The following is a 24,245-nucleotide window of genomic DNA, read 5'->3' as shown; positions in this document are numbered from 1 at the left end:
CCAGCTAGGCCTTCCCAGACGGGATGGGAATCCCTTCAAAGTGCTCCCCATGACCGACCGCACTCAGAGGAATGCTGCCCAATCCGTAGGAGTTAGTTACAACCAAACAGGAAGAGTTCAGTTTAAATTCATGTTAAACTACGCAAAAAACTTGATACTCTTCACCTTTAAAGTAGAAAGTGGCTTCTTAGGTATAATCCGGGGTGTAACAACTCAAATTATCCAGAAAATTTCAAAATGATTCATAGAAAACGTCATCAGAAATATAAGTGATAGTTTACTTACTAAATTGAACTCAGTACTCTTAAGATTTCTCCGAGTCAAAATTTTCAACATATGATTCTGTGTGAGGAACTTGCGTTGAAGTTAATTTTTAAAAGTTAAGAATATATGGTCTCAGGATCTCACTAGGTAGATCAGGCTGGTCTTTAAACTCTCAAGAGTTCTGGAACTAAACGACTAATGGCCTGGTTTGAAGTTCTGAACAACCCTTTGGTATCACTAAAGGAATTGTTGCTTGGTCTGAACAACCCTTTGGTATCACAAAAGGAATTGTTGCTTGGCTGCAAGGTGTGTATTTTAAGACTTCCTAGAGACCTCAGGACTATTATCAAAAACCATCCTTTAAAAACAAAGTGTAAGGACTATGTGTTTAACTTAGACTTCCTCTTAATTCTTTTCATGTTGTCATGTATATAATGCATGTTCAATATACAGAAGTACAGCTGTTCAATGATTAATTAGCTGGCCAATCAGATGTTCCATGTTCTCTAGTATGACATAAACTATTATATTAGAAATTACAAAAGGCACAGAATACCCTGCTAGTAATTTTTAATTAAAAAATAATCCCATGGCAAGTGCTGTGGTGAATACCTTTAATTCCACCACTCAGGAGACAGAGGCTGGAGAATGTGAGTTGAGGCCAGCCTAAGCCACACAATAAGCTGTCCCAGGCCAGCCAGGGGTACACAGTGAGCCCCTGTCTCAAAATGAAAGGGGACAAGAATTACATACCTAGCCAGATCATTTATATTTATGGTTAGTCCTTTGGTACTTATGAAATTGAAGTTTGGTATCTTTATTTAAACAAAGCTTTAACTATAAATAATCAAGTTTTAGACATTGACAATTTCCTTATACAACTTTTGATTGCCACATGAAATTAGAATTGTGTATAGATAACAGAACTTTTATTTTGAACATTTCTGACATTCACATTCCATAGAATAGACACTCTCAGCCTGGTATCTACCGGAAGATGGTTATAGCATCTGTTGGTGAGCCTAGGAAATAAATAATACATCTCTAGAAATCATGGATATGTAAAATTATATGTCCACACGGACCTTTCCTGGATCCAGACCTCAAAAGGCAATTACTTTTTGACATAAACCAAATTAACTATGAGCATTACTCCCAGTCATAATCTTTAAGTTATAGCCTAACTGCAGCAGGTACAGAGATTTCTTGGAAGACACAAATGCATGTATGCATTCCATACCCACACTGTATGATATATACAAGAAGACAATTTTGTAGACTCTTTGAATATTGTTTTTTTTTTTTTTTTTTTTTTGGTTCTTTTTTTCGGAGCTGGGGACCGAACCCAGGGCCTTGCGCTTCCTAGGCAAGCGCTCTACCACTGAGCTACGACCCCAGCCCCTGAATATTGTTTTAAAATAAAATTCAAAGCCCTATTTTAATTTTCAGTTTCCCAGGCTCTCAAATCATGTACTTACTGATCCAAAAGGTCTAGAATAAATGCTCTTAGAAAAGACAGGAATATATACAGGACAGCTAAAACAGACTTTATTGCTTTTTTTTTTAGGACGAGGAAAACAAGATATGAAATAAGTCATAAGAAATGCTCTCCTCTACTATCTCAACCATTTTGAATGTTGTACAAAATGCTCACAAAGCAAATACGAAAAGCTTCAGCGTGTCTTTTGTAAGTTCTGCTGCAGTAAATGCAACATTAACAAACATACAACTTTCTTCTGTACCAGTTTTAAAGGAATTACTGTTACATTGCTTATTATGTTGCTTATACATGTTTATTCACTTTTAATGAGATCATTGCCAATACATACATTATTTTCCTTAACTTTATTTTTACATTAAGCCAATGTCTGTCATGCAGCCACCAAAAACCTTATAGAAAATTACACAGGTTTATAGTCCAGTTTGGACTCTAGCTTCTTGGAGTCAGCCACTTTTCTGACTGCTTTCATGAAGTCTTCCTGAACTACAAAATCATGATCAGCACGAATTGCAAACATACCTGTGGAAAACAAAACAAAATGCTGCTTATTGTATGTGAAATGCAGATCGGCCAGTAAGAAAACTAAGCTGGGAACAGTGGCATACACCCCATAACCTCAGCACTTAGCAGCCTGCAACAGGAGGACCGCAAGTTCAAGACCAGCTTAGGCAGTATGTCAAGACCTGATCTCAAAGGAAAAGGTGAAAGAAAGAAAACTAGGTAATCTTATCTCTGCGGAGAAAATGTGAAGAAGTATACATTCACTACTTCATTTTCCCAAGTAGAGTGGGCATCATTTTTGAAATGAAGCAGATAACAATTATCTGAATATGTTTCTTATATATTTGGTTGTGAGCCTAGCCTTTAACGGCTGAGCCATCTCTCCAGCCCTTGGCTGATGTCTCTCTTTTTTTTTTTTTTTTTTGAGCTGAGGACTGAACCCAGGGCCTTGCGCTTAGCAAGCGCACTACCACTGAGCTAAATCCCCAACCTCCTGATGTCTCTTAATAGCATATGCAGCAACTCCCCAAAGAGAAAAAAGTATGAACCAGGATATTCGTCACCCAGGGGAACAGGTGAGATGTTTGCTTACCAGATGCAAGGTCTTGGGTCTGAGCCCCGCAATGCAGAACTAAACAACAACTTCCAGTCACTTTAATGATTACCTGTCACTAAGCAAGGCTTGCGGTTGGGGATACAGCTGTTAGTGGAGGGCGGCCTAGACTACAAACACTGCTTCAATCATCTGTACTGCATGTGAGCCTATAATCCTAGCACGTGAGGCAGGATAATCACTATACACTGTATATTTCAAAAAATTAGAAAAAAGGGTTCTAGATGTTTTCACAGTTAAGGTATGGTTACATGTTTAAGGAGACAGGTAAGTTTAATCTGATTTATAATATATACATGCATAAAAATGTATGGTCCCATTAATGTGCAATTTCCATCAAAGTTCTTCAATGTGAGAAAAATAAGGCATCTACTAAAATTTGACAGCATCAGCTTTTAAAATCACAGCACTGCTTTTTGACTTTGGCTTTTCCCAAAAGTCATCCTTGATATTAATGTGGTCTGATAGATTTTGGAATGTGATAAACTGCCCTTGATACTTCAAGTCATATGTTAGCTGATTTATTAACAATGAAATAGTAATTACAAAGACGACTGCAGACATGCCTTGGGTCTGAATATTCTGAATGAAAACTAAATGACTTCAGCTGGGTAGTATTTCAAAGTCACTTGTTACCAAAAATAAAACTAGTAACATGAAATCTAGAACTGCATTTAAAAACTTCATTTTAGGGGTTGGGGATTTAGCTCAGTGGTAGAGCGCTTGCCTAGGAAGCGCAAGGCCCTGGGTTCGGTCCCCAGCTCCGAAAAAAAGAACAAAAAAAAAAAAAAAAAACAAAAAACAAAAAACCAAAGTTCATTTTAAACAAATCCCAGGACCTCAGACTTTTAGAGTAACTCTTTCAAACACTGGTTCCATGGATCTGGTCCACTCTCTTTCTAGCCACAGTCCTGTCATTAGGATGTACGACACGCCTGTGGGCATCTGGAAGTCCTTCAGAGATCACACCCTCAAGGGCTGACTTCACTGGGGACCCGGGGAGGGTGGTGGTGGTGTGGACCTGGTAAACCAGTGCTCTAGGCTTGCACGGTCAGCCACACAAGCCTCAAAGGCGTTCTATATGTGTCCCTAAGGTCCTTCATGAGACATCAAAACCAACTACTACAGTGGCACAGCCTCCTTATGCTGCTCCATTCTACTTCCTGAAATCAGGTCTCTAATGCAAAACAAAAGATAAAATCCTGACGAGGTGCAGCTCTGCTCTTAGATAAACTGAGAACACTGTTATTGGTGGTAAAAATACATGGTTCATTCTCACCTGCTTCAGTACAAACATTTCTCAGGTCTGCTCCATTAAAGCCATCTGAAAGCTTTACAATGGCTTCATAATCTGTTTAGGAAAAAATAGCAGAAATCAACAAGTTAATAATCAAGATTCAACATTGATTTGGCCACAGAGAAAATGTAAACTTTGATCAGCATTACCTGTGCTACTATTTTAACATTAACTAAAACTAAGCACGCTGCAAAGTAAACTGGAATCAAGGAGACATACTTTTGAATTTTTTTTTTCTTTTCTTTTTTTCAGAGCTGGGGACCGAACCCAGGGTCTTGCGCTTGCTAAGCAAGCGCTCTACCACTGAGCTAAATCCCCAACCCCTACTTTTAAATTTTTAACCAAAAATGTTAGAAAAATTTGGAGCTGCCTGCTTTTAAGCTGTAAAAAAGCTAGAGTAAGTGCAAAGCTGTGACTCATTAAACCTGCTGCACCCTGCAACCAGCCCCAAGAGCCAGGAAAGAGAAGCTCCAAGTCAGGTATGCAACACAGGCCTTGGACCCACGCGTAAACGGCATTCGCTCTGGATGAGGCATAAGGTTAGTGGCTACAGTAGGAGGGAGAGACACTCTCTTCAGTGGTGTAGCCACAGGAAAAGGCTCCATTCTCCTCTAAGCATCCATACTTAGTCTCACTGGGTCAGGGTCTGGAGGGATGGCTGTTCCTCCACAGGACCTGAGTTTGAGTCGCTGTACCCGCATGGTGCCTAACCAGTATCTTTAACTCCAGTTCCTCGGCTCCAACTCTCTCTCCTGGTTTCAAGGAGTACCAGGCACCCACTTGGTACAGACATACATACAGGCAAATACTCACACATACAAAATAAGCATGGACATAAAATAATAAAATCACATTAAAATAAACCACAAAACTCGCTCGGTGGCAAAATGAAATAGATGAAATGAGAAAGAGCTCAGATGTGAAGAGGAAGGAATCAGGTGCATGAGAGGGAGACAAAAGAAATGGGGTGAATACGACCAAAATGGCATAATGAAACTCGGTATTATTTATAGTGTATTCTAACAAAAATTCTGAGGACTGGGGGTACATATGGCTCAATGGTAGAGTACAGGCCATGCATTTCTAAAGTCCTGAGTTCAATTACTGCACCATGAAATAAAAAAGTCAAGCAACAAAAACAAAATAATCTGGGGGCTGGTGAGATGGCTCAGCAGTTAAAAGCGCTTGCTGCACTTGCAGAGGACTGGGGTTTGGTTCCAGACCCACGGATGGCTCACAACTTGAGACACATGTGGTGCAGACATTCACTTTGGCTCATACAAATACATATAAAATATCTAAGTACATGAGAGAGCAGTAAGTGGAGTGCATTTTAGTCATAGAAGTCAAATGTAAAATATATTAAAGGTAGATGCAATTTTATCAAAACAGAACCTTTAAATGATATAGCAAGTATTTATGAGCTTTCTGATTTCTCTGCAAATGCAAGCTGTATGGTGTATGGGGTCTGGAGTAAGAACAGTGAACTCTCACAAAATGGACGTGGCTTGAAGACTGTGCTAGTTTTGCATCTGACAGAGATACGACTATGGAACACCTCAGTCAGCAACACAGACCCAGTCAGCCTCTATTTGACAGGACTCCTTGGTCAGCACTTAATCACGTTCATGTCACTCGCCTTCTAAGAGCAGGGATTCCCGAGGATAGCACAGTTATCTAGCACCTAGGAGAGCTCAGTATTTGTTAGAGGATACTTAGAACCTAGCAACTTTTGTTCAGATCAATCTTTGGAGTTTAAAATCCTCCTAGGAACAATGAAATGAATGACAACAGTCAACCACGTGTAGCTATTTAGAACCATCAAGTTCTACAGGGTTTTCCTTTGTTGTTGTTTTATTTGAGACAGGGTCTTGCTAACCTCAAATTCTCAGAGCTCCTCCTGCTTTTGCCTCCAGAGAGGTAGGACTGAAATTCTTGTTTTGGTGGTAATGGTAATTGAACTCAGGACCTCAAGCACTCTAGACAAGCAATCTGTCACCGTGCACCATTCCAGCCCATTCTAAAGCTGTCCAGCAATTTTACTAGAGTCCTCTAGCACAGAAGTCAACAAGCATTTTGTGTAAAAGGAGAAAAAAGCAGGCTTTCTGTCCTGTGAGAACTACTTCATGTACTGTGGTGGTGGGAAAGCAGCCATAATGTTATGTAAATGGATGATACAGATGAGCCACTACAAAACATTCTTACAAAAGAAAGCAGCCAAGTAGAATTCAACTTAAAAGCCGTGTTTCACTACAATTCAGCTCAATTACATATGCATGTTATATTTTAGAATTTTATTTTAAACTTCTCTATTTATTTTAGTTTTTTGAGACAGAATTTCTCTGTGCAGTCCTGGCTGTCCTGGAACTTACTTTGTAGACCAGGCTGGCCTTTAACTCAAAAGATTGCCTGTGTCTGCCTTTTGATTTCAGGCACCACCACCTCCTAGCTAAACATTTATTTTTATGTGTTTTGCCTACATCTTTGTATGTGCACCATGTGCATGCAGTGACCTCTGAGGACAGAAGAAGGTTATGGATCTCTTCAGACTAGAGATATAGCTGGTTATGAGCTGCCATGTGGGTTCTGGGAAATAAACCCAGAACCTCTAGTTAAGCAGTCAGAGCTCTTAACTTCTGAGCCGTCTCCCAGCACACACATCTAACAGTTTTATATTTCTTCTGCTGCCCTCCAATTTGTAAGAATATTTCCCATCGTCACACTTTATTCTTCTGAGAAGACGAAAGCATTCAGAAGAGACCATAAACTCCTAGGCTACCTGGAAACCTGTCAGGAGCAGCATCCTGTTGTGCTGTGTTGTACCCAACATAGACTCGAATAAAACACTCTACTTTCTTACCTATTTCACCATGCTTTGTAATAGGACCAGCGTGGATTTTCAATATATCTAATCTTGCTTGTTCATTTGGTAAATCAATATCTGAAAATAGAAATAAATATTTTGTACTCCAGTTGATAGTTTAATTTAGAGTGGAAGGAGTTTGGGTAAAAAGAAGAAATTGGGGGCTGGGGATTTAGCTCAGTGGTAGAGCGCTTGCCTAGGAAGCGCAAGGCCCTGGGTTCGGTCCCCAACTCCGAAAAAAAGAACCAAAAAAAAAAAAAAAGAGTGTAACTCACGTATTTTTCTATCTAATCTTCCTGGGCGCAGCAAAGCAGGATCCAGTGTATCTGGTCTGTTTGTAGCCATGATCATTTTAACTCTATGAAGAGTGTCAAATCCATCCATTTGATTTAGTAACTAAATAAAAAATTATAGAGACAGACTTTACCAAACACATGCATGTTTGTGCACATATACACAAAGTTTAATAACACAAAATCACTAAAAGATAACTAGCTAACTGGTACCTGCTAGCTGATGACATTACCAGTTATAATGAATACACTAATAATTACGTTACTCTAAAATACCTCTCATAGTTTTGGCTTTTAAGACAGGGTCTCATGTACCCTAGGCTAGCTGCAAATTTACTATATAGCTAAAGATGACCCTGGACTCGTGGTTTTCCTAAGTCTACCTGAAGATTGCTGGATTACAGTCTTCGGACATCTAAACTGGTGTATTTGGAGCCTGAACTGAACCCAGAGCTTCACGCACACTAGCCAAAAACTCTACCAAACGTTACTACCAGGTACCCAATCTAAAGTTCCTAAGACTTTTTTTGTTTTTCCAAGGCAGGGTTTCTCTGAGTAACAACTCTGGCTATCCTGGAACACTCTTTGTAGACCAGGTTGGCTTCAAACTCACAGATATCCTCCTGTCCTTGCCTCCTGAGTGCTGGGATTAAAGGCATGCAGCAGCACTACCCGACTTTTTTATTGTTTAGTTATTTATTTTACGTACATTGGTGATTTAGTTGCACGCATGTCTGTGTGAGTGTAGGATACTCTGGCACAGAGCTACAGACAAGTTGTGAGCCGTCATATGGGTGTGGGGATTGAACTGAGTCCTCTGGAAGAGCAGCCAGTGCTCTAAACTGCTGAGCCATCTCTGCAGCCCCTTGTCTGTTGGTTTTGTTTAATGTTCATTGGTGTTTTATGTATATGTATATCTGTGTGAGGCTGTCACAAGCCCTGGAACTGGAGTTAAGAGATAGCTGTTAACTGCCATGTGGGTGCTGGGAATTGAAACTGCGTTCTTTGGAAGAGTAGTCAGTGCTCTCCTAACTGCTGAGCTACTTCTCCAGCCAAAGACTTTATCTTTTAAAATATTGTATACTGAGACAGTCCTAAGTTTATGGTCAGACTGAACTACATAGAAGCTAGTCAGCGCTATACAGAAAACAGCCTGTCTAAAAATACAAAACTACTCATCCTCTGCTCAGGTCTGTATAATTTGTAAAAAACTGATTTTCAAAGGCTACAACAACAAAAATTAAAACCCAGTGACCTGTGCTATCTAATTTCCATCAGGTACCCTCTTTACTTCATCAACTCTGCTCCATCATTAAACTATTTTACTATGTTAGGGTCAGACTCCATCAGGAAACAAAGGGCTGAGAGTAGAGGGGCCTGGGATCATCTGGACAGGAGAAGCAGTGTAGTCAGGACCTCACAGCAGCTGTGACTACCTGCCCAAGGTCAAGGGCAGGCAATGATTCCCCGCACAATTGGTGGGCTTCTGAGGAGTTAATGATTGATGACTGCTGGGAAACAGGGACCGATTTTTCTTCAAGGGTATGACCCTCAGTAGGTTGCCCACTCAAGCAGGAAACACTAATTGGACTCGGTGAATTATTAAAAGGAAAGGACACGAAGGCAGGGTAGTGCTGGGGATGTTGAGGAATGAGTGAGGAGGTGGGATAGATATGAAGACACACTGTGTATATATACATATGTATGTATGTATGTATGTATGTATGTATGTATGTATGTATATATGTATGTATGTATGAAATTGTCAAAGAGGGCTGGAGAGATGGCTCAGTGGTTAAGAGCACTGACTGCTCTTCCAGAGGTCCTGAGTTCAATTCCCAGCAACCACATGGTGGCTCACAACCATCTGTAATGAGATCTGATGCCCTCTTCTGGTGTGTCTGAAGACAGCTACAGTGTACTTACATATAAATAAATAAATAAATAAATAAATAAATAAATAAATAAATAAATAGAAATTGTCAAAGAATAAAAAATCTTCTTTTTTCTTTTTTTCAGAGCTGGGGATGAAAATATTTAATATTTCTCTAAATTTCTATTTTAGCTGTCACAGTCTTAGCAATAAAGATCAAAGATTGGTTTTCAGAGCAGCCACAAACATAATACAACTCATTTACTGATGAAAATCTTACCTTCACCAAACCAGCATAGTCGAATGCTTAACAATATAATTTGTACATCCGATAGCTGATCTATTTAAAAACTATAGAATCTATAGTATAATTTTACCAAACAGAATTTTATATATCTCTTTTTTAGTATCCACTTTTTCATTTTACCTCTTTATATGGTAACATTAAAACTATATACATTTGGGGTTGGGGATTTAGCTCAGCGGTAGAGCGCTTGCCTAGCGAGCGCAAGGTCCTGGGTTTGGTCCCCAGCTCCGAAAAAAAGAAAAGAAAAAACAAAAAAAACTATATACATTTAGATGAAACCATATGTTTTTTTTTCTTTTTCTTTTTCCAGAGCTGGGGACCGAACCCAGGGAACTTGTGTTTGCTAGGCAAGCGCTCTACCACTGAGCTAAATCCCCAACCCCGAAACCATATGTTTTATATTTACAGCACTTAAGTTTAAACATAATGTATTCTCCTTACTCATCATTTCTTTATGGCAAAAACACTGTATTCTCTTACAGTCCTGAAATATACCTTAAATGACTTTTACAACGATACACCGGTACCTAACAGACAATACATTGCTTGTTCCTGTGTATCTGGTATCCACTGACCAACCTTTTCCAGTCATTTCCTGTTTTTCAGAGAGTCACTTCCTTCTCTTGTGTATGTGTGTAAATATAATATGCATGTGTGGGGTCCTCTGGAGGCTACCAGCAGAAGGACACTGTGTCCTGCTCTGCCTCTCTGACTTACTCCCTGGAAATGGAGGCTCTCACTGAACCGGAAGCCCCATTAGCAATAAGCAAGTCTAAGCATCTCTCGTCTCTACCCTCATGATGCTGGCGTTAGAGATGCACAACTGCCAGGCATCGTTTTCAGGTGAGTGCTAGGACTTTACCTCAGGCCATCATATTTGCAAAGCAATCGCTCTTACCCACTGAGCCATCTTCCCAAACCACACACGAATAATTTTTCTTATTAGGGTGTATGGTACAGGAATGTGGTCATTCCTGGCAACATTTCAAACACTTTCACCTTCAAATATGCAAAATTTAGTTTTTCATATTAATATATGAAAAGTGTTTCTTTATAAATCCTCTTTACAAAATATTACCTCCATTAAAGTTCTCTGAATCTCTCTGTCAGCTGATGTTCCCTCAGAAAACCGACGACCACCTAAAGTTATAAATTTGGAAATATACAGACATTATTCTTTTGTTCTGTGCCCATCATTCAATAAAACAGAATGTAATAGTAGCCAGTGTTAAAAACACTAAGTAAAAATTAAATAGTAAGAGTTACACTGAGTTTGGAATCGTTCTCATTCTGCAATGCTCACGGTTAGTCACTAAAACCGGCCACGTTCTCGAACCTTTGAACAGTCCTATAGGCAGGTGGCACTTGCTATGCTGCCTACTTGAGACAAGTCATAGCTACTGGTCAGGCAGGAGGCTCTTTCAGTTTTTAAACAATTTCTAACAAAAAGCATTCAAGATAAAATTGAAAAGGGTTTGTTCTTACCAATAGCATCTATTTCATCCATAAAAATGATGCATGGCTGGTGGTCCCTGGCATAATTAAACATTTCTCTAATCAAACGAGCGCTTTCCCCAATGTACTTGTCTACAATAGAGCTTGACACAACCTGTTTAAAGAAAAGTGTAATACAAATTAGACAAGGCAAATAAATTTTACTTAAAAAGAAATAAAAGGGGGTTGGGGATTTGGCTCAGTGGTAGAGCGCTTGCCTAGCAACCGCAAGGCCCTGGGTTCGGTCCCCAGCTCCGGAAAAAAAACAAAAAACAAAACAAAAACAAAAAAAAAAACAAAACAAAACAAAAAAGAAATAAAAGAACTCCCCTTACCTTTAGGAAGTTGCAGTCCAGCTGGCTGGCGACAGCTCGTGCCAAGAGTGTTTTCCCAGTGCCTAGAAAAATCAAATGAGGTGAGGTTCAAAGCAGAACCGTTTTTTAAAGCCTTTCAACAACTCTTGGAGCTGGGAAGATGGCTCAGTACTTAAAAATGCTTGCTGCTTTTCTCAAGGACAAGAGTTCAGTCAGCCTCTAACACCTCTTAAGGCAGCTCATAATTTCCTGTAACTCTGTTACAGGTGACCTAACACCCTTTCTCTTCTGGCCTCCATGGGCACAAACCGACATATGACGTTCACCTACACAGATACAGTAAACACATAATCAACAACATAATCCTATTGGTAGTGAATTTTCTAAAACTGAAGCTAAATCCTGCATAGAATTTTTATTTAAAAATTCTAAAGTAATTTACTTGCAATATTAAGTTTTCAACTTTAAATATCTCTCCTGATTTACATTGTCAAATAACTATAACATTAAAAATTTGACATTGGTGTATGTATATATTGTAGAATGATTAAAACAGCTAATTTACATATCTATTAATTCCTATGTTTATTACTTTGTAGTGAAAACAAAGTCTTCTTTCACCAATTGGAAATACCTAATTCACCAAGAGTTAACTTTTTGGCTTTTTCTGTGAACTCAACCTACCTTTCTTCCCTCAGCCCCTCTTAAACAAACCATTCTCCGTAAGTTCACTTTTCTAAACTCCCCACACAAGTGGGACCATGTGGTATTTGTCTTTGTGTGCACGCTCACTTCACTTAGTATCATCATACAGGATTCATCTGTGCTGACACAAATGACAGCAGTTACTTCTTTCCATGGTTGGTTACTTACTCAACCCTATTCTACTGTGCACATATACCCCATTTTCTTATCCTTTCATAAGTTGATGGATACTAAGATTTTCTTATCTTGGCCATTGTGAATAGCTCTACAATAAACATGGAGATGCCAACATCACTTCAACATACTGATCTTAGCTGCCTTGCATGCATACATATACATACATACATACACACACACACACCCTCAATTGCTAAGGTATACAGTACTTTTATTTTTAATTTTCTGAAGAACCCCATACTGTTCTCTAAAATGGCTGTATCAATTTACTCTTATCAGCAATGTAGTTTCTCTTCTCTCCATCTTTGCCAATGCCTGGTTTTGTTACACTCATTTACTCTTCTCTTGGTAAGAGCCATTCTAATAGGTGTGAAACAGTATCTCATCTTGTAATATTAAGCATAGTGAATATAGAACTTTAGAAATAAAAAGTTATTCTTACACTATGGGCTATGCATATTGAACAAACCTTTTAAAAATTATTTACTTCTGTATCTGGGTGTTTTGTCTACATTCACCCAGAAGAGGGCATGGGATCCCTGGGGACTATAGTTATGCATGGTTGTGAGCCACTGTGTAGGTGCTGCAAACTGAACTCATGACCTCTATAAGAGAAGCCAGTGCTCTTAACTGCTGAGCCATGTCTCTAGCTCTTGAACAGATCTTTTAACTGAATATGGCCTCTTTAGCATCAATCATTAGTTATTTGGAAACCAGAGGGTCAGTGAGTTATGCAATTTCTTTAAATATTAACATTTTCCACTATATAATATTCAAAATCATCTACTGGTATCACTATATATCTCATTAGGAAAGTCTTCTAGAATTAACACACTAAAACTGTCAAATTCGCTGGGTCTACTAAGCATTTTCAAATGTTCTAATTTTCGGGCTGCAAGGATGACTCAGCAGTTAGGAGCAATACCTGCTCTTCCAAAGGACCCAAGTTCAATTCCCAGCAACCACATGGCACCTCCTGACGATCTGCAACTCTAGTAGTATGAGGGGACCTGACACACTCTTCAGGCTTCTGTGGGCACCAAATGTGTACGTGGTACACACACACATGTAGGTATGTCAACTTGATACAAGCTAGAGTCATTTGATGAGGAGGAGACTCAACTGAGAAAATGCCCCCAACTGGACTTGCCCATAGGCAAGCCTGTGGTGCATTTTCTTCATTAGTGACTGATGTGGGAGGGTCTAGCCTATTGCTGGAGGTACCAGCCTTGGTCTGGTGGTATTATAAGAAAGCAGGCTAAGTTTAGACATGAAGAGAAAGACAGTAAGTAGCACACCCCCATGGCCTCTATATCAGCTCCTGCCTTCAGATTCCTCCTCTGAGTTCCTTCCTTGACTTTCTTCAGCAATGGGATGTGACATGAGAGCTGAAAGTTGAAATAAACCCTTTCTTCTCTGAGATGTTTATGGTCACAACCTTCAGCACAGCTATGGAAACCCTAACTAAGACACACATTCATAAAAATAAGTTGATTTTACTTGCTGTCTCAAATTTATGGTTACTAACAGTTTGTGCTACTTACTTCGCTCGTTCTAGAAAACTGTAAGCTAAACAACCAACTGCTCGGCTGAATAACTAAATGTCACCAGTGAGCACCAATCTCAGTCACCACAGACCGCACACTGTCCTCTCCAGTAAAAGCTCTCCCATGCAAAGCCTCTCACTCAAATCACTACATGAAGGCTTCGCCTGAACACACTGTACTTTTCGGCATGCGATCGTACAGGAGTACTTTCTGTACTTTTCCCCATTTCATTACAAAAACATTTTAATGAAATCTATCATTTTATCCCTTCACTAGCAGCATTCAAAGCAAAACTGGCATTTTTGCTGACACTGTAAGTATGTGGTGGTCAAGAACAGTGACCGCCGGCATTGCTGATGCCAGTGTTGAGCAACTCTAGCACGATGCCTTTGTACCATCGACAGATGCCGACACACAGAAAGAGCCAAATACTACATTAGTCTGGTGCCAGTAGCTCTGACCTTGCAGCTCCATCAACGTGTCTCAGGACATCCATCTCTATGAGGTCAAGGACTACGCTGTACAGAATGACATGGACGGTGACAAGGCACAGAAGGACTCCACACGCCCGACGGAAGAGCAGGTGCCAGCCTGTACTCGCTACAGAGTGGAGACTGGAGCCGCCTGTGTCAAATTCCTATCTTACTACTTTAGTTCCTTCATCTAGTCCTTGTCTGAAGGGTAGAGATAATTTGATACCAACCTGGTGGTCCATAGAGCAAACAGCCTTTTGGAGGTATTATTCCTACACGCTGGAATAATTCTGGATTTGTAAGAGGTAATTCTATTACCTAGAAAAGAAGTTGCATGTTTCTTAAACAGTAAAAAATCTTCAATATATTTTAAAATATTTAAAGTCTGATAATCCCATGTTATAATCTGAGAGAACTACACTTTCATGCTATACAGAAAGACTTAAATACTATTGTCTTTATTTCAGATGGAAATCTCTCTTTTTCAAAAAGATTTATTTATTTATTAAATATAAGTACACTGTAGTTTCCTTCAGACACACCAGAAGAGGGCATCAGGTCCCACTACAGATGGTTGTGAGCCACCATGTGGTTGCTGGGAATTGAACTCAGGACCTCTGGAAGAGCAGTCAGTGCTCTTAACCACTGAGTCATCTCTCCAGCCTGGAAATCTCTTAAAACCAAAAATTAAAAAAGTAGTGGTTGTTTTAGCAAGCTGCATATTATATTATACACACATATATACTACGTAAAATGTATTATAATGGCATATTAAAAATCTGTACATTTATATCAGGAGCACATTTCACCTCAATAAAAATTACAGTATAAAGAAATCGGAGAAGCTGGGCCCAGTGGCATACATCTGCAATCCACGCTACTCAGAAGGCCAATGAGGGGTGAGAGCAAGCTCTGGTCCAGAGTAGGTAATTTACCAAGACGTGTCTCAAAAGATACTGGAAAAGAACTCAAGGGCAGCTCAGGAATGGCGCACTTGCCTACATATGTGAAGTCCTAAGTTGAATTCCCAGCATTACAAAATGATCATATCAGCAAAGAATAAAAAGGTCTATAATAATTTACAAAATACAATGCAAAACAGTCATGAAACAAGGAATGTTTCTGACATCATAATTGGTCACTAACACATAAGACATAAAATTTCCCCTGTTGGCACAATATCACAGCCTTGAAGAAATAGTTCTATTTCTACTCTAATTCACGAGGGGTGGGGGGGTGGGGGCTGGCCATACACTCAGTTGGTAGAGTGCTTGCTCACCTTCCGTGCCCTAGGCCCTGGGTCTATCTCCAGCACTGCTAAGAGTGTGGCAACGACTGCCTACAGCTGCAGCACTAGGGAGGTGAGAGTGGGAGGCCAGAAGCTCAAAGTACCTTTCAGATATGCATTGAACTTAAGGCCTGAGATAGATGAGATACTGTGGTCTCAGAGGAGGAGAAAAGAAAAAGGAGGAAGAAAAGGAGGAAGAGGATCTGGCCATCCAATTTATTTACAGTACCAATGACTTGGGATACAGCTGTGTGATATAAAGCCATAAAGCATGATTATTATAAACAAAAATGTAAAAACCAAATCCACCAAAATTCTAAAATATCTAAGGATAAAGAGTGTGTGTGTATGTGTGTGTGCGTGTCCTACTCCTTGGCAGATGGGATGCAGCCAAGTACTGTGGGAGACCAGTCTCATGAGAACACCCCTTTTCCTTCTCTTACCTCTCACTAACTCGAGCATCACTATAGACTTTAATTTCATAATCAGCCAGTGCTTCCTTATACACTGCCAAGAAAAATTTGGTTTCACAATCATCTGGAATGCTTGTGCCCTACCCCAATCTCCAAACAACTTTCAAATTTTTTAAAATTTATCATTATTCTGTGTGCAAATGTATGTATGTGTTCTTATGTGTGTCTGTGTCCACAAGCGTGTGCTAATGCACTTGTGTATGAAGGGGAGGAAGCGCACTTGTGGGCAACAGAAGACAACTTTACAGAGTCAGTTCTTCTGTCCTCTTTCCCTGTGTCCCAGGGATCAAAGCCAGGTCATCTAGGCTTGTGTGGCAAGCACTTTTACTGGCTAAGCCATCTTAACAGCCCGAGGAGTTTGTACTTTAATAATGGTTTCAAAAAGTTTAATGAGCGGAGGTCTAAGAATTATGAACCACCATGGACTGACTACCCATCCAAGAACTACTCCCAACCCTTCACACTCATCCCTAAATACTTAGGCTGGCCTCAGGAAAAATAAATCTGTAAGACAAAATAACTTCCAGGTCATAAGACAAGGCAATCCTAATCTAATTCACCACTTGAAAGTTTATAAACTTCTATAGCTAGTATTTTCTTAAGGAGCAACAAATAGTTTGAAAAAAGATAAAAACATTTAGGGCCAAGGCAGCACAGTTTCTATTGTACTGAACGTTAACATCGCTAGCTTTAGGGAAGCCATAGAGCATGCTGCCAACATGCATCTAATTGGCCTAAGCACACTGAAGACAGCTGGAACCATAAATGGCGAAGGCACTAGGCAGCCTCATTTCTTCACTTTCCCCTACATTCTTTTTTGGCCACAAACAGGTGATTTTCCTAACACCAAACATCTCCAATATAACCAGCAGCAATGCTCCTTACAGCTAGAAACTCACTGCTATTCTCAACAGAGTTATGAATATATTAACACAAAGAAGGTACTACTAAGCCAAAAACAAAAAAACCAAAATACCAACCAAACAGTAACAACAACGAAACCCCCAAATGTAATTTTACACCCTGTTGCTACCTTCAGACATCCTAAAATCAACAGGGCAATAGTCTGAGATCAGAGAATGCAACACCCACCTCTCTTAATTCCCGAATCTGTTCTGACAGGCCTCCAATCTCAGAATAAGATACATTTCCAGGATCCTCATGAGACATGTTATAAACCAATGGATCCACCTCTCTCGGCAGATACCTAGGATGAAAAGAATCAGAAACTTCTCTTTGAAAAGACTTCCTCGTAGTTTATAGATCATGCAAGCATCTATAAGTACCTTCTAAAGACGTTAAACTTAATAGGTAAGGAGTAGTGAAATCTTTGATGATCCCACAAATCCTGTCCTCTACAGAAACTCCCCTCTGTGAAATGGAATGCAACTAAACAATGAGAAACCCACCTCATGATGGTTAGGGTGGTCATATCCAAAGCAACTCTGGTTCCTGGCTTCAGCTTACTTTTATCAAGCTGGTTTCATAAAACAAAAGATGGTACATGAACATTTAGAAAGGGAAGGCTACGTTAACAAGAGCTTAATATTCAGAATTTTTTTAATTATATAAAAGTAACAAATATCACATTATAAACTCCCTGTCAATAGAACTTTAAAAAAAAAGCCCTTAGTGAACATTTTGGGAAAAAGAAAGGAAAATGGCTTGCAAGTGTATCTATTAAATATATTTTGAACACCTCCTAGAAGGAAAAATGTATACATAATCCTACGAGATAAGGGAACAGGTTTTCATTAACGTACTAAGGAATACCAGCCTGTGTGCTACCATACACCTCTGATCCCTCAATTAGGAGGCAGAGGCAGGCAGATCTCTGAGTTTAAGACCAGTCAGGTCTACAAATTGAATTCCGGGATAACCAGGGCTACACAAAGAAACCCTGTCTTTGAAAACAAAATCCATACTAAGGAATATAAAAGACACAGCAAATAAAAACTCACTGCTGTGCCCTTATACACAACAGTACTCATACTGTGTACACCAGGTTGGATAATCACTACATACTTAAGCATGTTGACTCCCTTGGTTACAACTAGAGTCTATTCTGCAGATACACTGAAGAGATACTGAAGGTCTCACTTGTCAGAAATAAGTTACCTTCCACTAGTTTCAAAATTGTTTGCCATGGGGTTGAGGATTTAGCTCAGTAGTAGAGTGCTTGCCTAGCAAACGCAAGGCCCTGGGTTCAGTCCCCAGCTCCGAAAAAAAGAAAAAAAATTGTTTTCCATTATATTTTTAGATTTTTAACTACCTTGTATAGAACTCTACAATGAGCTACAAATTGAGGAGATTGTGCTCATTAAAATAGAAATGGTCTAGAAAGTTACTGATAACAACCTTGATTAAAACAATTCAAACTGTTGCCAGACCAAGAGTGGGCTTTCCTCTCAGCAGTGTTTTTGGTGCTTGCCAAGCATTTTTAGAGAAAAACCATAACTACATTAAGCGTTGTGTAAGGGTGGTTGCATTGGTAAGGGATTTCCCTTGCAAGGCCCACCAGTATCTTCCAGACACTACATAATACATTTGGACAACGGTGGCGATCATGGACAGTCCAGTCGTAGATGCATCGTCAAGGTGATGTGGCTGTTGGGGGTTAGAAGGCTGAGAAGTGACTGGGCAAGCACAAAATGACACTGGGAGAGGTTGGTGTTACCTTAGTCATTTCAAAGTAAAGTAAGGGGTAAGGAAATTGCTCAGTTCTGTTTTCAAGAGGGAGGACCTGAGCTCATCTCTCTCACTTCTATAAAAAGCCAGGTGTGGCTACTAGTGCCAGCTAGACCAACACTGGTAGATGGGGATAGACAGATCCCAAGATCACTGGCCAGCTAGCCTAGCCAAGACTTCCAGGTCTATCAGACCCTGTCTCAAAGCGATAACAATGAGAATGATATCCTGCTCTGGCCTTCCTATAGGTGCATTACACAATCATTCATACACACACACACACACACACACACACACACACACACACACAAAGTAAAAATAGGCAAAACACTAAATGCATTTTTAAAAAGATCTTATAAGCAAAGTACTTGAAGAGATAAATCAATAGAAGATCTTTCAAAACATTATCTTAGAAATGCCAAATTTTGGCATCCAGAGGACCTTAAAGGCATGCAAAAGCTGACTGAGACATAACAAAAATCCACTTTCATCAGTAGGGATTGAACCAGGGTGTCTCACATGCTCTGATACTGAGCTGCACACCCCACCCGAGGCCTGTCACACCTTATCAATCTTTATTTTTATGTATACGGGTATCTTGTCTGCTGTGTTAAGATGCAGGTGGCTGTAGAGACTAGAAGAGGACACCAGATCCCTTAGGAATGGAGTTACAGATGGTTGTGAGCCCTTGTGTGAGTGCTGGGAATTGAACCCAGATCCTCTGGAAGAGCTCCCTGTGCTCTTAACTGCTGAGCCACTCTCCAGCTCCTGGGCTTCTGGGATTCGATAACTAGAAAAATACCTACTTCTATGCTGAAATCCTAAGCTTTAGTCTTGATGTTAGATATTATTCTAGAGTCATGCTCTATCAGTGTTTGAAAACCTGAACTTGGCATAATGGCAGATACATGTCCCAGCACTCAGGAGGCTGAGGTACCAGCATTGTTAGTTTAAAGCCACTATGGGCTACACAGCAAGATCCAGTTGCCAAAAATAAAACCAACAATGAAAACTTAAACTCAATACGGCAAATACTCTCAGGAAAAGTCCTTCAGTAAATGGTTAAGACGCTTCCTAAAGACTAGAATGATACATAAACCGCAGATGCTACTGATTCATTCTAAACTCCTTACTGACATTGTAAGTCTACAAATGAAATTCAGAGGCACTTCAACTTGCCCATTCTGGTCTAAATGTCTAAAACCAACTACTGTAGAGTCTGTAAGTAATGATTTTGAATGTTTAAATGTAAAACATGGACAACTGATACCCTTTTCAAGGAAGACATCATACTAAAGCATTTTTTTTCCTAGTTCTAAAATGATCTGATTTCTAAGTACAGATATCTGACTAGGGCAATATGTGAAACAGTAGGGACTAAGAAATTCCGGATTTTGCTAGTCATTTGCTGTGTCTAACGAAGTACTCAGGGGAGTTATGGGCACAATGCCTCACCCACCTATCTCAAGAATTAGGTAACTTACACAAAAGTGTTTTTCTCAGTTACAAAGCGTATACAGACAGAAGGCATTACCTGCCGACGACAGCCTACGACGTATCTTGGTCCGTTTGTTGCTTTAACAATGACTGGAAGAAGAACAATTGAAAAAGTTAGAAAATGGGGTTGGGGATTTAGCTCAGTGGTAGAGCGCTTGCCTAGCAAGCACAAGGCCCTGGGTTCGGTCCCCAGCTCCAAAAAAAAGAAAAGAAAAAAAAGTTAGAAAACAAATACATCTATGGTGAGTGTAGTTTTACTTCTGACCTCCAAGAACAGTAAATACAAAATTTAGCTTATGTAAAAGACCAACTCCTTGTATTGTTGTTACTAAAATACTAGGCACTTCAGGGCTATCCTGATAGCTTAATAAATAAAGGCACTTACACCCAAGCCCATTGATCTGACTAAAGCCAAGCCTTGGGTCCTAGCTTACATGGCGGAAGGAAAAAACTAACTCCCACAAATTGTCCTTTGATCTCCACAGTTATGCACATGCACATGAATGCACACACATATGCATACACATGTGTGCATAGGGACAGAGGAACACACACACACAAATAATAAATGCAGTAAGAATTAAAATAGCCTTTCATAATGGCACACATGCCTAAAATCCTGGCACTAGAAAGCAAAGGCAGGCAGATCTCTTTGTGAGTTCAAGGCCAGCCTAGTCCCCATAGGAAGCTGCATCCAGAGCTACATAGTAGTTAGTACCTGGCCTCGAAAATCAAAATAAAATGGGCATTTCAAAAGTTGAGAAGGTAAAATAAATAAATAAATAAATCTTTTTTAAAAAGGGGGGCTGGAGAGATGATGGCTCAGTGGTTAAGAGCACTGACTACTCTTCCAGAGGTCCTGAGTTCAATTCCCAGCAACCACATGGTGGCTCACAACCATCTATAATGAGATCTGATGCCCTCTTCTGATGTGTCTGAAGACAGCGACAGTGTACTCACATACATAAAATAAATAAATAAATCTTTAAGAGTTGAGAAGGAACTGGGGCTTTTTGTTTTTTTAACTAATTAGTAAGTCAATCCACTTACACTTTTCTTCTGTTAACTGTTTAAGCACTTCGCCTACAATCTGAAAAAGAAAAAAGGTGCATTATCTCTTGCCAGTAGTTTAAAAAAATGGCAAAACACTTTCAAGCTGTATCTATCACCCACCTGTCCAACACTTTGTAGTGCCTTCAGATCATTTTCAGACTTTTCATACTGCTTGGTAAGTTCTTTTAATTGTTCCCTTACTGAAATAATAAAACGTTGACACTTTAAATTAAAACAATAACTGCATTAAAATTTTTTACTTAGGTCTCTTTTACCTTCTGTAGGTTTCATACCCACAGTATCAAACCACGAAAAAAGAATTTGCAGTTTGTTAATGGACAAGTGGCATGTTTTAAAAGGAAACGTAACAGAGAAAGTACCATATATCTATTTTCTTGGAATGAAATACTTGAGCAGAGGCATTTTTAAGTTACATTCTTAACAGATAGTGATAGTCTTGCCACTTTCAGATTTGCTACAAAACTAAATGATAATTGGTGAATCAAGCCTCCCATAGCTACACTACCTGGCTTACTCTCTGGTTGTCGATATAAATAAAGCCAACCAACGCAATTCTTCACCGAATCATAGGCTGCGGTATTCTCTCGTTTAATTAAATTACGCAGGCTTTTCAAAACGCAAATGCTCAAGGTGTACGGAAACTTGGCACTTAGTATGAATCCCGAGGAAAGACGAGAAGGGTTATCACAACCACTGCGTCCTCTCTACTCCAAGTGCAAGCCTCCTCCAAGAGTCCCACATCCTGCTGGAGCTTCTTTGGCTCAAAAGTCCTCCCGTCCCCAGGTCCCGAGACTCCAACCCTGCCTTCCTTGCACCTGGGATATGTCCCCAGCCCACCTGTTCCTCACTCCTCTAATCCTCCCCTTCCCTTCCACCTCGGAACTGTGGCTGTTCCCTATGCCACCGGACTGGGGCTGGGGCCATACCCACGGCCGAGGCGGTGCTGCACCCCAGCACGGGGCGGGATGACAAAGCGCCTCGTCCCTGGACTCAGGCCTTCCCAAGCCGGGCGCTCTGTTTTCGGGCTCTGCCGAAGCCTCCACTCTATCAGAGACGGAAGCCGGTCCAGGCACTAGAGAGTGTGTCAAGGCTCACTCACGCTCCTTAAGACGGCCGTCAATCTCCTTGTGTTCTAGCAGCTTCTTGCGGTAGTCCTGAAGCGCCTTATCTCTAGGGTCCGCCATGATGAGAAGCCGTCGCTCATAGGGGATGCCGGGAAGGGCCATAGCAGCCCGGGCGGGGGAGGGGGCGGGGCGAGGGCGCAGAGGCGGCCTGGGGCGGGATCGTGGCTGGCTCCGCCCCTTCCGGCTGGCCCGCCTCTCGCTCCCGGAGCCTGAGTATCTTGAGTCACCTAGAGTGGCTGAAAGCCTCGAAAACGCTGAAGATGGTCACACTGTCCCCTGCAGGCCAGAATGAGCAATGCCGGACGCAGCTACTGACTGGCTCAATATTAAGTCACTGCTTTCCTAGAACGCCAAAGGCTCTGTAATGAACTGAAAAGGAAGAGGAAATGACAAGACTATTTTTTTTGAGACAGTGTCTTGTAACCCAGGCTGCCTTGTCACTCACCACGCAGCTGAGGGCTTGAACTCTGGTCCCCCTGCTTCCTAGTGAAATTACAGGCATAAATCGGACATTCAGTATGTGCTATGTGGAAATCGAATTCAGGGTCTCCTGCATGCTAGGCAAGTGCTTTTCCAACAGTTACATTTCCAGATTCAGCCTTTTTCTTTCCCAAATTATTTATTCGTGTGTGTGTGTGTGTCTAACTCAGGAGGGCAAGTGTTCACAGAGGCCAATAGAGGGCACGAGATTTTCCGGCTCTGTAGTTGCAAGCTGCTGTGATTTTTTTTTTAAATCTTATCTATTTTATTTTATGCATATAAATGTCTTGCCTGCATGTATGTGTGTACAGCACGTGTGTGCCTGGTGCTGGAGGAAGTAAGAAGAAGCCGCATGATCCCCTGAAACTAGAATTACAGATGATTGTGAGCCACTATGTGGACATTATTGCTCTGCCAAGAGCAACAAGAGCGATTACCCTTTGAGCTATCTCTCCTGGCTCAGTGACTATGTTATTGACAGGTTGGGAGTGTAACATTCGTAGAGTGTTTACCTAGCACACAGAAGGCCCTGAGTTTAACCCCAGCACTCTAAAAGGAAATTAATACACTCCACAAACACACAGAGATCTTAAGGGAGAGCTGGAACCACTTTCCAGCCCCCAGATGCAGCCTGTTCATATCAACTGCATGGGCAGAAGTAAGCAATTTACAGCTACTCAATAAAGTACTCACCTCCTTCTGATCTAATAAGGACATGAAAAATGGCTTGAATAGGGGCCAGAGAGATGATGGTTCAGTGGGCAAAAGAACCTGCCATGGAAGTCAGGTGACCTGAATTAGATTCGTGGAACCCACCTAAAGGTGGTATGAGGGTGCACATGTACAGATGCATAAACGATAATAAATCATAAAAATATCCTAATGTAGTAAATGCTACAATTGAAATAAAAGAATACTATGGGGTAAGGAGGAGAATAAAATTTGAAAACATCTGAGATGAGGTGGTGCCCCGCTATGTCAGCACGTGGAGAGCCTTCTGAACAGATTAAACAGCAAGTGCAGTGCGTGACTCTGAGGTAGAGGGGAGCTTGGCTCACGTCTATCAGGGAAAGGAGGCCAGCAGGACTGGAAGGAAATGGGCTAGAGATGTAGAATACAAGATAAAGTTTCTGCAGCGACCAAGGTAGGGACTCTGAAGTGTGCTAGGACTATCTCAGATCTCTGTGGTGGAGGGGTGGTGATATCTTGATGTCTTCACAAAATCAACCTAATTGTACATACTTAAAAAGGTCGTCGTGGGTATTAAATAGACAGCATGACTAAAGACGTTAATCCAAAATGGGGCATACGGTAATTGTCTTCTTTTAAATTGTTATTCTCATGCTGGGAGTATAACACTGGTATAATACTTGTCTAACATACATCTGGGTTTTACTCC

At 40.5% G+C, this 24,245-nt stretch overlaps 3 protein-coding genes across 4 annotated transcripts in view; all 3 read right to left on the bottom strand.

Moving 5' to 3' along the window:
- Nucleotides 1-1,057, bottom strand: part of Styx (serine/threonine/tyrosine interacting protein) — a 31,778-nt gene extending 30,721 nt beyond the window's left edge. Inside the window, exon 1 of the mRNA XM_063273890.1 lies at nt 286-1,057. Within this exon, the coding sequence (XP_063129960.1) occupies nt 286-336 (51 nt within the window). The 5' untranslated portion in view covers nt 337-1,057. The remainder of the gene's footprint in view (nt 1-285) is intronic.
- The window catches only part of Rps10l6 (ribosomal protein S10-like 6), a 489,065-nt gene that overhangs the window by 232,298 nt on the left and 232,522 nt on the right, over nt 1-24,245 (bottom strand). The gene's annotated exons all lie outside the window — the stretch shown is intronic.
- Psmc6 (proteasome 26S subunit, ATPase 6) lies at nt 1,010-22,481 on the bottom strand. 2 transcript variants are annotated; one of them, NM_001100509.2, is given in 14 exon segments: nt 1,010-2,284; nt 4,159-4,230; nt 7,037-7,117; nt 7,315-7,435; nt 10,591-10,652; nt 10,998-11,121; nt 11,342-11,403; nt 14,453-14,540; nt 17,076-17,190; nt 17,393-17,460; nt 20,206-20,258; nt 21,219-21,258; nt 21,342-21,421; nt 22,342-22,481. In NM_001100509.2, coding segments are annotated over 14 exon segments (1,212 nt in total). In that variant the 5' UTR covers nt 22,469-22,481; the 3' UTR covers nt 1,010-2,165.

This window comes from Rattus norvegicus, chromosome 15 (assembly GCF_036323735.1).
Source record: "Rattus norvegicus strain BN/NHsdMcwi chromosome 15, GRCr8, whole genome shotgun sequence".
Lineage (NCBI taxonomy): Eukaryota > Metazoa > Chordata > Mammalia > Rodentia > Muridae > Rattus > Rattus norvegicus.
The sequence above is the reverse complement of the archived record's forward strand: the minus strand, read 5'-3'. Positions and strand labels throughout refer to the sequence as shown.